Consider the following 15,000-nt stretch of genomic DNA (forward strand, 5'->3'; position numbering starts at 1 on the left):
CAATCCCCCACCCCGGCTCATTAGCGGTTGATTGGGTTGTTATTGTAATTAAGCGCTCCTGTACAGCCAGTGAGAGCACCAAGCTGTCTGCTTATGGGTGGTCCTCAGTGGGAGGGTGAGCTACAGAGGGGTCACGGCCATTGTCCACCAAATCCCCCCACTCACACAATGTCTAGCAGTTTTTTTCTATATCACATAGGAAGCTCCAACCTGTTGAGTAAGTCTGTTTATGTAAGTCTTTAGTTTGCTAGGTTCCTTTCTTTAGATGACACAGAAATGAGAAACTGTGCAGCAGGTGTCTCTCCCTCCGTCCCTAAGCCTCCCTCTCTCTGTCTGTCTTTTTGTCCCATGCTTGTCCATCACATATTCAGTCAAAGGCTCTGTTTCTTGACTGTTTGTTTATTGTAGGTGAACATCACTTACAGAGGCTGTGTGTGTGTGTTTGTGTGTGTCTGTGTGTGAGTGTGTGTGTGTGTGTGTGTGTGTGTGTGCGTGCGTGCGTGCGCGTGTGTAACCGTGGTCCATAGCAGCCCTCCATTCATGCATGTGATCACCAACTGTCCTGTAGGTCCCTTACGTCACTCTGCGTTCCTGCCCGGGTTCAGGTTACACTTTCACCCACTCTCCCCCCTCCCATTATTTCTCAGCCCCCCCCCCCCTTTTTCCCCTCTTTTACCCACAACCTGCGACTCAATCTCCCTCTGTCTCCCCATTCACTCTCTTTGCTTCTCCTGTGTCCCTCTGCTCCTAAACCTGGGAGGAGAGAGGGAGGAGATGGCTCATTATTTTAAAGACACAGTGGCTCTCGCAGCCAGCCGCCGACTACACAACAACCCCTCCTACCCTCCACTCCTTTACTCCCCTCCCTCTCCTCTCCTCCCCTCTTCCCCATCTGCCCCCCGATGACCCCCCACCCCCCACACTCCTTCCTCCTCTCTCCCGTTCCTGTCAGTCGAAAACAAGACTCCATTTTGCAGAGAGAACTCCCAGCAGCACCGTCTACTGCTTCCCCTCATGGCCCACTAACATTTCTTTGTGTCAATAAAGCTTCTCCAACAGGAGACGTGACATATGTGCTAGCCTGTTAGCCTGCTGTGCGAGTAGAAAGACCTCATTTCCACTAACACATTTCTTATCTGCAGTGGGAAGAATATATTAATGTAAAAAGGTCATGTTTGTGTCCTCTTGCTATGTCTTGGAAGAGCATTTTTGGCAGAGGTGAGATGCACTCTGGCCCTTTTTGGTGTTGCGTAACATTGTTTGTTATGTTGTTCTGTTGCACAGTAGGTATCTGGTTAGTGCTGCAGACTGACAGTGAGTGGGTGGCCTGTAGGCCTGTTTGATGTGTCCAGGAGATAAGGCAGGAGGGACAGAGAGGTGTAAGGTTGCTGTTATCACTGGGAATAGCACCAACTGCTATATAGTGAGGGAAGAAGTTTGTTTTTGTGTTTTGGTTCCTGTTACACTAAGTGTCTAATAAAGAGGGTGTGGCCAAGAAAAGCCGGCCAGATTATGTGAATGAGTTGCTGTTGTTGTTTCAAACTGTGTTATCTGATGAGAGGATTAACCGCCAAAATGGATTTATATTCTTATTTTATGAGTTGTTTCTGGCTGTTGGTAAGGCGAGCCGCAAGCACAAGTGTGCAAAGTGGAGCAGCCACACCAATGTGGATGATTGTGAATACTGCATATAAATCTTTTATGTACAAATTAGTGTTTTCAGATTGTCTTCTAAGTTTTGACAAACATCATCAGATACACAGCTTGTTAGATTTGTAATATATTGATAATTTATTTTGTCATGTTATAACAGTACACCTGCTGCTTGGGAGATATATACAGACTTCTTTTGCAGTAACTAACTCTAGTTTAAACCTCCAGATAATTGATAGCTCCATCTACTTCACATGTTTTCTGTCCATCTGGGGGCACTGCCCCCTGGATCTGTGTGAAGTCAAGTCTTGCATCACTTGCTCCTCATATATTTGTCATGATTTCATCATCATTGTAAATATCCTGGTACTCTTGCTTTCTAAAATCCTGATGAGCTTCTTCCTTCTGAAGTTGGCCTGTACTGCTGCTAATATATTGCTGTGGAGAGCTGTATCCTTTTTATGCTTGTGCAGTTGTAGGGATGTATTACAATCTAACCTCATTGATAGTTGGCTAATGTAGCAAACATGAGCACATTTGGATATCCAGTCATCTAAAGGCTGACCAGTGTAAAACTGAATAATTAACAGGATGGCCTCAGTTGTTGACTTTCTATCATGTACAGAGGATTACAGTTTATAGTTAACTGATTCCTTTTATCTTGAAAATGTTGTCACCATGTCAATTAAGATAACTGCTATCAACATATCTACACATATCAACTTGCCTACGTCATATTTAGATGTTATTGTGCATATATATATATATATATATATATATATATATATAATCCCTCAGTTAAAGTGCTTTTGAGCTTTTATATTCTATATTATTTCTAAAAAAATATAATTGCCAATGAAGACATAAACATGCTTGATATAATCTGAACGACTGTTAAAAATATATAAGGCTGAATAACTGCCTCCTCTATTGTCAGGAAGCAGTTGAACATGGCTTTATTTGGCATTGTAGTGATTATATGCTTTATTGGCAGCTCTTTGTTATAAGAAGTCGCGTAAACTTCTAGTCAGAGTTTGTACCTGGGCTGTTGACATGTTTGTCTCGCTAACCATTAACAGAATGGGAAGTTAATAGGTAGCTTACACCTGGGAAATGACCAGGGCCAATAACAACTCAATGAAACTATGCAGTCCGCTGCAATGAATTTTGACTTTTCCCATTTTACGATGCATGTTTTAGTGTGATTGATTTTTTTATTTTAAGTGTGTGCAAAGCGGCGGTGGGAAATTGAGCGTGATAAATGGGGAAAATAGCAAAAGGTGGCAAGCAGGTTCACATCATTAAGATGCATGAAAGACACTCACACACAGATTGTGATTAGCAGGTGTGTGTCTGTGTCATCGATTGAAAACAGCACACTAGATGGAGACCATTAGATTGCTTCAGTGATAAGAGGCTCATTTTATCCTGCATGGGTAAAAAAAATGATCAGTTTTCCGAGTTTTTTGGAATAGTTTGTTGTAAATTTACAAAGAACTGTTTGTGTTGCGGTGCATTTTTTCCATCGAATGATAAGTCTCACGAGCTTTACAAGCCATCATTCTCTCTTTTTTCGATGCTGCAGTTTTAATCCAATAAATGACTGGGAAAAGTAGCTTAATGTTTGTTTCTTGTAGTGGAAATAAGTTTGTAATGTTCCATTAACAAATTGCATTTAAATCCAATCTTCTCGCGTGTTGGTTTTTGGCCATAACCATCTGTTTTAGGCCATAATTGCTGCCAGTATGGTTGATACGGTACATGAGTGGTTAAGTCCTGTGAACAAATTAGTATTTTATGTCTCACCATTGCCAGTGTGTTTAATGAGTATGTTGACTGAATGTAAATGGCGGTGTTTGCACTCAAGAGTTTGTGTGCACATTTATGCAAATGATTCTCCTATTTTTACCATCATGTTCAAACATCATCTGTCGCATCACTGTGTCAAGTACTAAATCATGTTTCTTTCTGCTTAAACAGCAAGTCTGTTCACATGAGCTGACACTTGCTTTGACTTGGTGTTTCTCTGGTCGAGAAACATCCCGCCTCTATGATCGTACCTGATGTTTTCAATGCAAAGAAAGAAAGTTTGTTTTTATTGCACAGCTTTGACAACAGATCATGTGTGAGCAGTATCACTGTGTGTCCTTACTGTTTCTCAGTAAGCCTAGTGTAAAAAAAAAAAAAATTTGTTAAGCTCTCTGATATAGTTACAGCAGTAAAATGTCGTTACACGTGTTTTTATATAATTTAAACTATGAGCCGTCCTCCCTCCGACTTTGTAATTTTCCTTTAACTGCTGTAGAAAATTTTCAAAATGTGCATTTTATTATTTGCATCAAGCGACAGCAGCGTGCTGCTTTCCTCTGTTCATCTCCTGAAGTAACTGTCCCACATGAATTCTCCACTCCTGTGATGTGTGTGTGTGTGTGTGTGTGTGTGTGTGTGTGTGTGTGTGTGTGTGTGTGTGTGTGTGTGTGTGCGTGCGCGTGCGCATGCGTGCATTTGTGAAGTTGCCGGTCCAAATGTGGGTTGTGCAGCAGTATGAATGAGCATGGATAAGCATTTTGCTTCCAGGCTTAATTTCTGTTTAACTCCTTCACGTCTGTTTCATTCAGATCATACAGTGCCATACAATAATTTCCTCTCTGGGGAAATACTGCTGCAGCCAATAAGAAGAGAGAGACTGTGTGTGTGTGTGTGTATGAGAGAGAGGGAGAGAGAGAGGTGGGGGTGGGGTAGAGGGAGGGAGAGAGCACTTGCGGCCAGTCAGATTGTAGAGGGGACTTGAGTAATGCTGCTTCATGAATGGCTGTGCTCTACTTAATGTAAATCAACAGTGGTTTCATGGCTGAAATGGGGAAAGAGAGGGACCTGTTGATGTTCATATCCGGTTATTTTAATACTGTTGAAAATCAAAGACGAGTCTTTTACCCGTTTTGCCTGTTACCATGATCCACAGATAAGCTGTGCAAGGAATGCCACAATTCTCCGTTTATACAAGTAAAAGTACTTAAAAGTCATTTATATTCACCTTGTTTATATCCGTGATGGAAAACTAAATATGCTAAACCAATTAATCGATTAATACGTTAGTTGATTGACAGATTAATAATCGGCAAGTATTTCCAAAATCAAATACTCTATTAAGTCATTTTTCAAGCAAAAATATCCTGACCGAATTCTTTGAATATCTTTGGGTTTTAGGCGATATGTTGGACAACACTTGCAAATTGTTGTGTCATGTTGGGTTTGAGGAAAGTGTGAAGGTATTACGATTTATTGCAGGACTGTTTTAGGCTGCATTAGTTTTAACTAGTTGTGATAAACTGGCAACTGAGTGTGTACTTGAAATACATTCTTGCTGATGTGCTCCGGAGCTAGGTGCTTAACATGAAAGTTATCTAGAGGAGCTTTGTTTTTATTTGGCAGCTTCCTGGTTGGAATTAATCATCAATAAGAAGCAGGGGAAGGTGGAGGAGAAATATGTCACAAAAAATCTATAGTAAACTATAATGAAATTCTTGGATGAACTATTTTAAAAACTTGTAACTTATGACTGGAGTATACTTGCTTCTCACATCTCTCTTTCTTCTACTCTCTATCCTTCCAGTCTGCCCGAGCAAGGACATCCGGAACAATGTGACCAACCTCCAGTCTTTGGAGAACTGCACCATCATCGAGGGCCACCTGAAGATTCTGCTCATGTTTAAGACCAAGACCGAGGACTTTCGAGGCCTCAGCTACCCAAAGCTGCGAGTGGTGACCGACTACGTGCTGCTGTTCAGGGTCTACGGCCTCGAGGCTCTCAGCGATCTCTTCCCCAATCTGACGGTAATCCGCGGCAACAACCTCTTCTTCAACTATGCTCTCGTGATTTACGAGATGCTGCAGCTGAAAGAGGTGGGCCTTCACAGTCTGATGAATATCACCCGGGGCGCTGTGAGGATCGAGAAGAATCCGGACCTTTGCTACCTAGCCACCCTGGACTGGTCCAAGATCCTGGACTCGGTGGAGGACAACTTCATCGTGGCCAATAAGAATGACAGGGAGTGTGGAGATGTGTGTCCCGGCACGGCCCAAGGTCAGACCATCTGCCCGCAGAACACCATCAATGGACACTTCAGGGGACGATGTTGGTCGCAGAACCACTGTCAGAGAAGTAAGTGTTTATCTGTGTTAATGTGTCTTTAACAATGCTGGCTCTATGCTGTCTTTTTTCCGTGTGCAATCCCTTTTCTTCAGTTAGACAGTCAATCGTTGTCGGGCATTTAAACCAGCCTGATTAATTAAAAAAATAAAAAGAATTGACATTTTGCATGGAGCAGTGGAAAAGTCTTCATATTGACTGGATGCTGTATGCAGGCATGATAGTGTAGCACCTTTCCAGACTCCATCACACTGTTCATTCTGAAGTGGTCCATTGAGACACATAATGAGAATATGCACTGGAGATCTCTTCCTCCCAGAAATCAATTGAGGCGACTGATGTTTTCATTCCAAATGGTTTATGTAATGATTTCCGTGATGTGGAGGGCTGCTCCTAATATCAGCAGCCAGGGGTGGTGGACATGCCACGCCCTCTGATTAGCATTCATTGACTGGAGCATTGTGGGCAAGTAATCTGTAATTACAGGCTCGGGATCTGCTTGTGAAATGACTCAACTGCATTGTTGAGTCAGGGAACTGAACATTCAAAGGTAGGCATTATGGGAAGAAAATGCACTGAAAGAATGAGGTTAGAGTGAGAAAGTTGATGGACAGGAATAAACAGTATAGTACATATGTTTGCTAGAAATTGTACAGATTTTCCCTCGTTTGTGTAAGAAAGAGCTGTGGGTTTGCTTGGTGCTGCAGGCAGCCAGCTGCCAGTGTGTTGGCCAGTCAGTCAGTCTTTCCTCTCCTACCATAAAAACAGAGAATGGCTTCTATTGTAAGACACACATAGAAAATGCTTATTATTTTTTGAAGGCGATTATAGCTTGTGTTGTTTTTTTCTCTTCTGTCTCTGTGTCTGACAGAAAGGGTAGCGTTCAAAGCATAACGACCTCGGCCATGTTTATACTTGAACATCGACTGTTGCAGCCCGCCTTTATAATGTTGGCTCCTCGATTTTCTGCCAGGTCTCACTGTCGGGAAAGTAATACAGGAAATGGCTCTCTTTGTGTCTCAGTCTCCGTCTCTACGCACACAAACACACATTGCCTTACTGTTTGATTTTAATTAGGTGTAGAGTATTCAGTTTGTTTTAATTGTCAGGGTAAAACAACAATTTTAAGCTTTACATGGGAAGAACTATGACACTTGAAGTTGTGTTGTCCAGGACTCTGAGTGATGGAAAAAGTGATATTTTGGACTTAAGTGAAAGATAAGAGGAAAAACCATTTGCTTTTACTATTACTCGCAAACCTCACAAGAGTAAAAGCTATTTATCAAACTTCTTATGATTTTATAGTACTTTTGAAATTAGGAGAGTTTCAAAGGTTTGGTCAAAAGTAGGTCTTAGAGTACAGAGACAGAGGCAAGCACACACCTCCTCAGACATGTTTTGGAGTGACTGTACAAAATATCATTGGTCATGATGAATTATATGTTAGCTGAAGCTCTGTGTATAATTCAGAAGTGGGTAATTTTAGCCTGTTATTTGCATTTGATTTGAACATTTGATAGGATGTTACACCACTCTATACTTTTTTCCCCACTTTCCATGCAACTTCACAGTCTGCACTTGTCACTGTACTAAATCTTCCTCTCAGAACTTTTTCTTACTCATCTACTATGTTGAGCCCTCTTAAGTGTAATCTTTTTGTAATTCTCTCTGGACTTGGTTTTCAGAGACGAACAGTCCTGACCGTGAAGCAAAAGAATGTCGACTGATAAACAGGAGTGCGTACAGTATGTCAAACACCATGTTTGCATGTGCGTTCATGTCTCCTTGGCTTCGGATAGGCCAGGGGAGCAAGTATGACGCTGTGCTCTGTGTCATGTGACAGGCACCAGTTTAGTCAAGAGCTGTGTGTCAAAGCAGGAGCCATTTCTAGAACATGATGCAATGGTTGTCTGCCCCTGAGGCAAGGGGGTGCGGGGTGTGAGTGTGTGTGTGTGCTACACATAGGGACGATATGTGCACACTTACTGTAAATGCTTGCAAGTGTTTGTGTGTGTTTGATATATGTGTACTTAAGTGGAGGTGAGAGCCACAGTTCCACATTGCCACAGACTTGTTTTTTAGCCGACGGCAGCCAAACTCTGTCAGACTTTAAGATAGGGCTTTTCTCAAATCTGTGCTGTACGAGATTAGAATGATATACAAATATTAAAAACAATATATAATCAGTGTAACGATGTTGGTAATAATAACAGTAGTAGCAGTAATATCAATATTATCCATGAGTTTTAGTCTGTTTAATACTACTTTATTTTGCAGCTTAATGTTATACAGGCAGCAGTTTATCCAAGGCATGTTACAGCTCCGCAGGTAAACCTTGGTGAGATGAAAGGATGTGAGGTATGAACATCAAGAAAGAGAAAAATGTTGTCTCCCTCAGGTGCTTGTGCAGTGCTACCCACTGAAACACACGTGCTGGGTGGTGGCATGAGGAAACTATATGATCCTCAATTATGGCTTCTGTGAATAAATACTCAACAGTTTACAAACTTTGATGCACACATACACACATTAGACGGGGGATTAAAGTTTATATGTGAGTGGAAACTGTGGGGTTGTTTTTGTTGTGTATGAGATCTGACATTCATTGCCCAGTGCTTTTTTATGTGTTTTTTATGTTTTATATATGCGTGTGTGTCACTGGCGTCCTTATGTATTTTGTGTGCTTGTGTGTACTGTATATTTACAACTTTTTGCAGATAGCCATTCAGATGTGGAGGTGAGTACAGTAGTGGAATTTTGTCAAGTCCACTAAGGCTCCAAATTTCTCAGCTTTTACAAGCCTTCACCAGTCACTACGGCTTTGCCTGATTAAATGTTGGAGGTTGCTTTTCCCTCTGGACAATAGTGGCAGAATAGCGTATGTTAATCTGGGGTAGTATTGGCTTCATGAACGTGTCTGTGTTGTGCCCTAAAGTAGGGCAGAAGAAATTCCCCATACATGATGCAGATGCTGTTTTTTCAAGGCATCAAATCTTCCAAAAACCTCAATACTCTGGAACCCTTTTTATCATAAGTTAGTTTTTCTATGTGGACATTTGATCAGTGAAATTCCTACTGGTCCTGAGTTTGGCTTTAAAGCTGGAATGCGCTACTTTTACATATTAATGAACGTCCATTACATTCAAGCCTTTGTCAAACAAGTTCACACAATTCCAATTAAGCCTATCAGTGCCAGGTAAATGTCGCTGTGGCAACTTTCCTACGCTGGCACACTGGTAGCGATGCGGTTTATGTCACCCAAAAAAAAAAAAGAAAAAAAGCTCGGCATACAGAGAAAGGATTACAGTCTAAAATAAAAGCGATCAATGGCGAGGACAAACGCGGATTACCATCGGTGTGGCTTTTCCTCGTTGGAGAGCGCCGAAAAAAGAGAAGGGACTGAGGCCAGACACACGTTCACAGTATTTGTGTAATTACTGTCATTATCAGGAGGGGGAAACCAAAGTTTCGCACTGCAGATTTAAGATAAATGTGGTAGTTTACCAACAATCGGAATTGATCCCATTTATTTAAAAAAAAAAAAAAGAAAAGAAAAAAAGAAGAGTATAGTAGAATATTAGTTTTGTCAGTGAGACAAAAAACACACAGAGACTTTGGTTTAAAATTTCCAGACGGTTACAAAAATAGAGAAATAGATGAGGACAGTAGGAGGACTTAATGTATAGATGTATATTTGCAGATGAGAGACAGATGGATAGTAGTCACATGCACAGGCAGATTGATACATCGAAAGCAAGCACACAATGCTGAGACTTTCAAATGAGAGGTAAAGAGAGAAAAATACAGATAGACAGGAAGTAAGGGTAACATTCACAGATGAGAGAATGAGAGAATGAGAACAAACAGTTGATCTCCTGTTTAGATAAGGCTCTATCTGTTGCTGAGGCTTGGCACACTGTGTTCAGCCCCACAGACACCGGCCAGCACTATGCTTGCACAACTCATGCACACAAAAACATACACACACAGGCAGGAGGAGAGAAGGCTTTTCAGGTTAAAGATCACACTGCCTGCGCTTATGTGCTTTGTTGTTTGTGCGATTGTTTTCAGGTACACACACACACACACACACACACACACACACACACACACACACACACACACACACACACAAACAAACAGAGTCACAGCTTCACCTCTCAGTGACAAAAGCCACAATGGGAAAATGCCCTCTTGCCATTAAATGTCCCCCCCTTCAGACTGTCGCAGTCACACAGGTTGAACCTCTGATGGTGGTCGATATAAATGGGTCAACGTGCGTCATCCAGCGTGACTTTGTGACCCTCCTCCTGACCAGAGTTGACTGCAGGTTGGACATCGCCCAGCTTTGGTCAACAGGGACAGGAATTTGATTTTGAGACGTGGACGTTTTAAAAAGACATTAAACAAAAGTCCCAGCTTTTCTAAAAAAAAAACAAAACAAAAAAAAAAAACAGAAAGTGACAAGAGTGCAGGAGCAGAGAGAGAGTGTGAACTGAAAATGAAACTTCATGGTGCACATAATGAAATGTACATGAGTCTTTGGATATCTCAGGAGCTGGAGTTTTATTTTCATGGAAGTACAGTTGTAGGCGTGAGCAGTGTTTACCAGAGATAAACCTGTGACATCAGTCTGTGAAAGGATGAAAAAGCAGGTTAAGCACTCAGGAGTTCAGAAGACATTGTATCTTATGAAAGAGCTGTTAAATGATGGTTTGGATTTGTTCAACTCTGTTAAAACAACACTCACGTACATGCCTCCATTGAGAGAGTTATTGGTCACTATAATCATTTCTCCTGCCCAAAGTGTCCATGAAACAAACCCTTCCTAATGCAATGACTTCCCTTTGTCCAAAATGTTTATTTTAAGTTGAGGCGAAGTTAATATAAGGCTTCAGCAGCCTCAGTCAGCCAAATCAAGTCACCATCTTAGATCCAGTAGTTGTGTGTAGGCCTATTGTTGGAGTCGTTTCCCGGCAAAAGATCTACATGAAAGTATCGGGACATTTATTTAGAACATTTAGTTTGGGCATTTCCCAAAATGTTGAACTATTCCTTTAATATCTGTGTAAGTTACCATTCAATGGTGATCATAACATCTTGTATACCACGTACACATTGGCCATATCATGAACTGAAAGCTCACGTTGTTGTCTCAGTCATGGTTGCCTTGCAAGTGGAAATTGTCTTCAATGTAGTTTCTATTAGTGTTTTATTTCTCATGTTATCAAATGAAAATGGACCGTCAGTGTGGATAAGATGAGGGCCAGATGAGGAGGCTAGGAGGGGAAGAGAAGGGGTTGGGCAAAACAAAATAAACAGAGCAAAACAAACATGGCAGGGCGTTTTCAAGTGTGGCTCCCAGGTGCACACACAGAGACATGGTCCAAAACCACACACACATACACACACACTTTTGCCAGAGTGGCAAGTGGCCAAGCTAGAGGAGGCTAAAGAGAGAAAGAAAATGACAGTATTAAGGATGGAGGCGCTCAATGAAGCGTGCTGTTGGCCTGCGCCCACAACCAAACAAAAACACTTAGCCAGCCCAGCCTCTTAATTGGGGTGTAAAAGTGTCTCTGCTCAGGCTGCTTCCACACACATATACACACACACACACTTCTCTCTTGATCTCCTCTTCTCTTCTATCTTTCTTTGGTTCAGTTTCTGCAGTTGTTTCTAATGACAGTTAAATGAAAGCGTTTTTCTGAAGCTGCCGTTCTTAATTAGCCATTTAGTGCTCAGTGACACAGGGAACAGAGGAACATAAACACAGAGGGACAGCCAGACTGAATGCAGGAGTGTTACACTTTCTGTAAATAGTGCTCAATTGGTCACCATGTCTTCTCTGTGCGAGTTCAAGCATCTTTGTTCATGTTCAGGAATAATGTGTGAGAAAGCAGTTGCTCATTTATAATCTATTATGACACACAACATATTTTGCATTCATTTAAACTGAAAGAAAGTTACCAGAAATGACCAGATTTCTCACATGACTTCATTGTATTAAGGTCTTTGTGTCAGTTTTAAGTAGGACTGTATATCATTTGATGTTATGTGAAACAATTACTTATATGATACCCTTATTATTATCACAACAGTACTTTTTTCGAAACCTTACTTTGAGAAACAAAAGAGTTTTCATTCAACGAAAGAGGCCAAAGGTCTCAAAAGTTATGTCTAAACACAAGCAGCTGTACAGGAATGTTAACTAAATAAAACTCTAACTGGCAAAATTTGATCTAAGAAGAAGTAAAGATGATTACACATCCAAGATTTTATGCCAGTGTTTGCTACAGACACATTTTGGTTGGTACCAAAAAGTACTAAGGGTCTCTACTGAGCCATAGTTTTAAAATTCTGTCATAATTAAAAACATTTCTAAATTGATAACATCTAACCAGTATTATCTGCGACCATAAGACAGAGCAGATAAAGTGCTGGCCTGTAACAGACGTTCAGGAATATTAAGGTAGTCTATATATTGTAAACTGTAAATGTCTACATGCGCTTTCAGTGAGAACTGCCTGTAGAGTTAGAATTGGTATCGTGCACATTCAAATGCTTCATTAAATTTGATGCGTTGCAGATCTGTGAAGCAACAACCTCTGCACATATAGTCACTGCTCTGTTACACATGAGCCTCCATCTGGTCGAGAAGGCTTGTTGTTTTTCCTGTATGCCTACCGCATGCCAATCACCTGTGTAGATAACACAAGCACAAACTCACTCCCACACACACTCATTAATTCTCTCTCCTGGTGGTGATCAACAATTGTGACGGGTGGAGTAGATGCCTAAAGGGCACACTAGCACGTTTGTTTCACTACGCCTAAAAATGGCCGCAAAAGGCAACCAAATAATCGCAGTCTGGAGGCCTGGGGCCACTTGAACTTTAACACAGATGCTTTTCCAGTGAGAGGTGACTTGAGCTAGAAATGATATCCTTCGCCGTCTTCTCCCTCGCTGGAATTAACTTGGCTGCCAGGGAAGTGGGAGCTTGTTTTACAGTTATCTAAATAACTTGTGAGAGGAAAACAAAGAACTGAACATGTACTACACATATATGGTAATATAGTATTTGGTTGTGTAACAGAAAACATAGGAAGGTGTCTGGCTTGTGAGACTGTAGACTTGCAGGACTATAGTCGAAAAGAGGTCACACTAGCATTGGAGTTAGGGCTGCGTGATTATAGTTAAACCAACTGTCCAACTTTTGGTATAGATTTTATAATCATAATCATAGCTTAATGTTGTTATACTACGTAGATCTATGAATGCAAACTCCTGATTTTGCAGCTCATTTCAGGAAATTGATTCTTTCAGTGAGAAGCGTCTTCCTTCTGTGCATTCAAACAGGAAAAATTACAGCGCAAATACTTAAATGATAGTATTTGAATTGTTTCCAATTTACCTCTCCGTTCCGGCTCCTGAGCAAAATGAACTGCAATTGATGTGATCCTGATAGTGATACACTCTCTCACACAGACGAGAGAGCTGCGTACATTTATTCTTGTCTTCCTCTCACTTATTGCTATAGACACAGGCAAGCTCTTCTTTGATGCTGTCCATTTGTGATAGTTAAAGCTTTTCCATGGTGGCTTGCCTTACATCAAGACACAGACACACTCACTCACTCACTGGTGTTTGAATTACCATGAATATCTTATAAAGACCAGGGAGTGAGGGGAAGAGACAAAAACTGAAAGAGAGGGGAAGTGAAGAAGGAAGGATGGAAACAGACAGATGGAGAGGGAGAGGTAGTAATCGTGCTCTTGTGTTTTCCTTCCTGGCAGCCTGCATCCTTGTTAACAAATCCAAATTAACTTTGATAAGCTGGCATCAGATATGTGTGTGTGTGTGTGTGTGTGTGTGTTTGTGTGTGTGTGTGTGTGTGTGTGTGTGTGTGTGTGTGTGTGTGTGCGCGTACGTGGGCACGCCTGCGCCCCTCTACGTGTTCCATTCGTGCAGCGAGAGCAGTAGCAGGCAGGCAGTGCTAGCCGAGCGCCCCAGGGGATCTGGAAAAGTCTCTCTCCTCTCTCCTCCAGCTCATCAATGGACTGGCACTCCCACATCCTGCTCCATACACACACACACACACACACACACACAAAGTGCACATGCGTTTATGCAAGTGCACATTCAGATAGACACATGCACAGCAAATACACACTTGCACACAGAGCCAAGTGGAGCACAAACGTACACACAAGGCTAAGTGGAGCACGCTGACACTGCTGCCCACTATTCTAACAGGGGATTGACTGTTAGTAGAAATGTAAGTAGCGTGTAGTGTGGAGAGGATGGGGTCTTCAGAGGATACCAACATGAGGCATTGCTTATCTGTTAATACCTCCTCATTCTCTTTGTATTTTTTTTAGAATACACATTTTAAATCATTTTACTTTAACATTTTACAGAGAAGTAGATATATGGAGAGAAACTGACATTGATTCCCAATGATGGTAATAGTTTGAGTCCCGCTGTCCATGTGTGGTTAGGTGTGTGTTTCTCTCGGTGAGAATTCGTGTGTGAGCTGCGGAGGAAAGCATGTTGGCAGGCGAGTGTTGTTGTTACAACCTGAGCTGTGTGAAAGGACTTCCTCATTACTTCCTGCCTTTGTCCATAGCACTTCCTACTGCCGAGCTGTACAACTGGGCCCCAGGGGAAAGCTGGTGGTGGTGTGGGGGGTATTATTTACATGTGAGAGAAAATGAAAGGAAAGAAAGGTAGATGAATAGTTCACAGCTCTCCAGATCCACAACACCTCCAACAGAAATGCCAGGCTCTGACAGTGTTGCAAATGTTTATTTCATTAATCGTTTTGCATGCCTCCCGCAAGTGCAAACCCCCGGGCTGTGTACCAGTATTTGAGAAATTAGACTACAGGCAGCTTAGGCAAGAGGTGAGCTGTAAGGATTGCATAAGGTGTTTGTGTGTGATGGAGGGAAATAAAGCAACCCCTCTTCTAGTGGAGGGAAGGGGATTGTTTTCAGGTGTTTGCACAGATCAGATGACTGCCTGCTTCCAGTTCTGACATCAACACACACACACACACGGCATATTTTAGTTGTCAAACTGCTTATCCAAATCTTCAAATGCTAAAGTCTGCCGTTGTTTCATAAATAGATACTATAGCATTTCACAAAAACCTCCCCATCCCTGCCACAAGATCTCCCAATGATATAGTTCACATT

The 15,000-nt window shown here is 41.7% G+C and overlaps 1 protein-coding gene across 1 annotated transcript in view; it reads left to right on the forward strand.

Annotated features, from left to right (window-relative positions):
* The window catches only part of insrb (insulin receptor b), an 88,573-nt gene that overhangs the window by 18,225 nt on the left and 55,348 nt on the right, over positions 1-15,000 (forward strand). The window contains exon 2 of the mRNA XM_087172247.1: positions 5,267-5,815. Within this exon, the coding sequence (XP_087028373.1) occupies positions 5,267-5,815 (549 nt within the window). The remainder of the gene's footprint in view (positions 1-5,266; positions 5,816-15,000) is intronic.

Source organism: Seriola lalandi, unplaced genomic scaffold, assembly GCF_002814215.2.
Source record: "Seriola lalandi dorsalis isolate HSWRI2012SDOR001 ecotype SW California unplaced genomic scaffold, Sedor1 jcf7180002052130, whole genome shotgun sequence".
Classification (NCBI taxonomy): domain Eukaryota; kingdom Metazoa; phylum Chordata; class Actinopteri; order Carangiformes; family Carangidae; genus Seriola; species Seriola lalandi.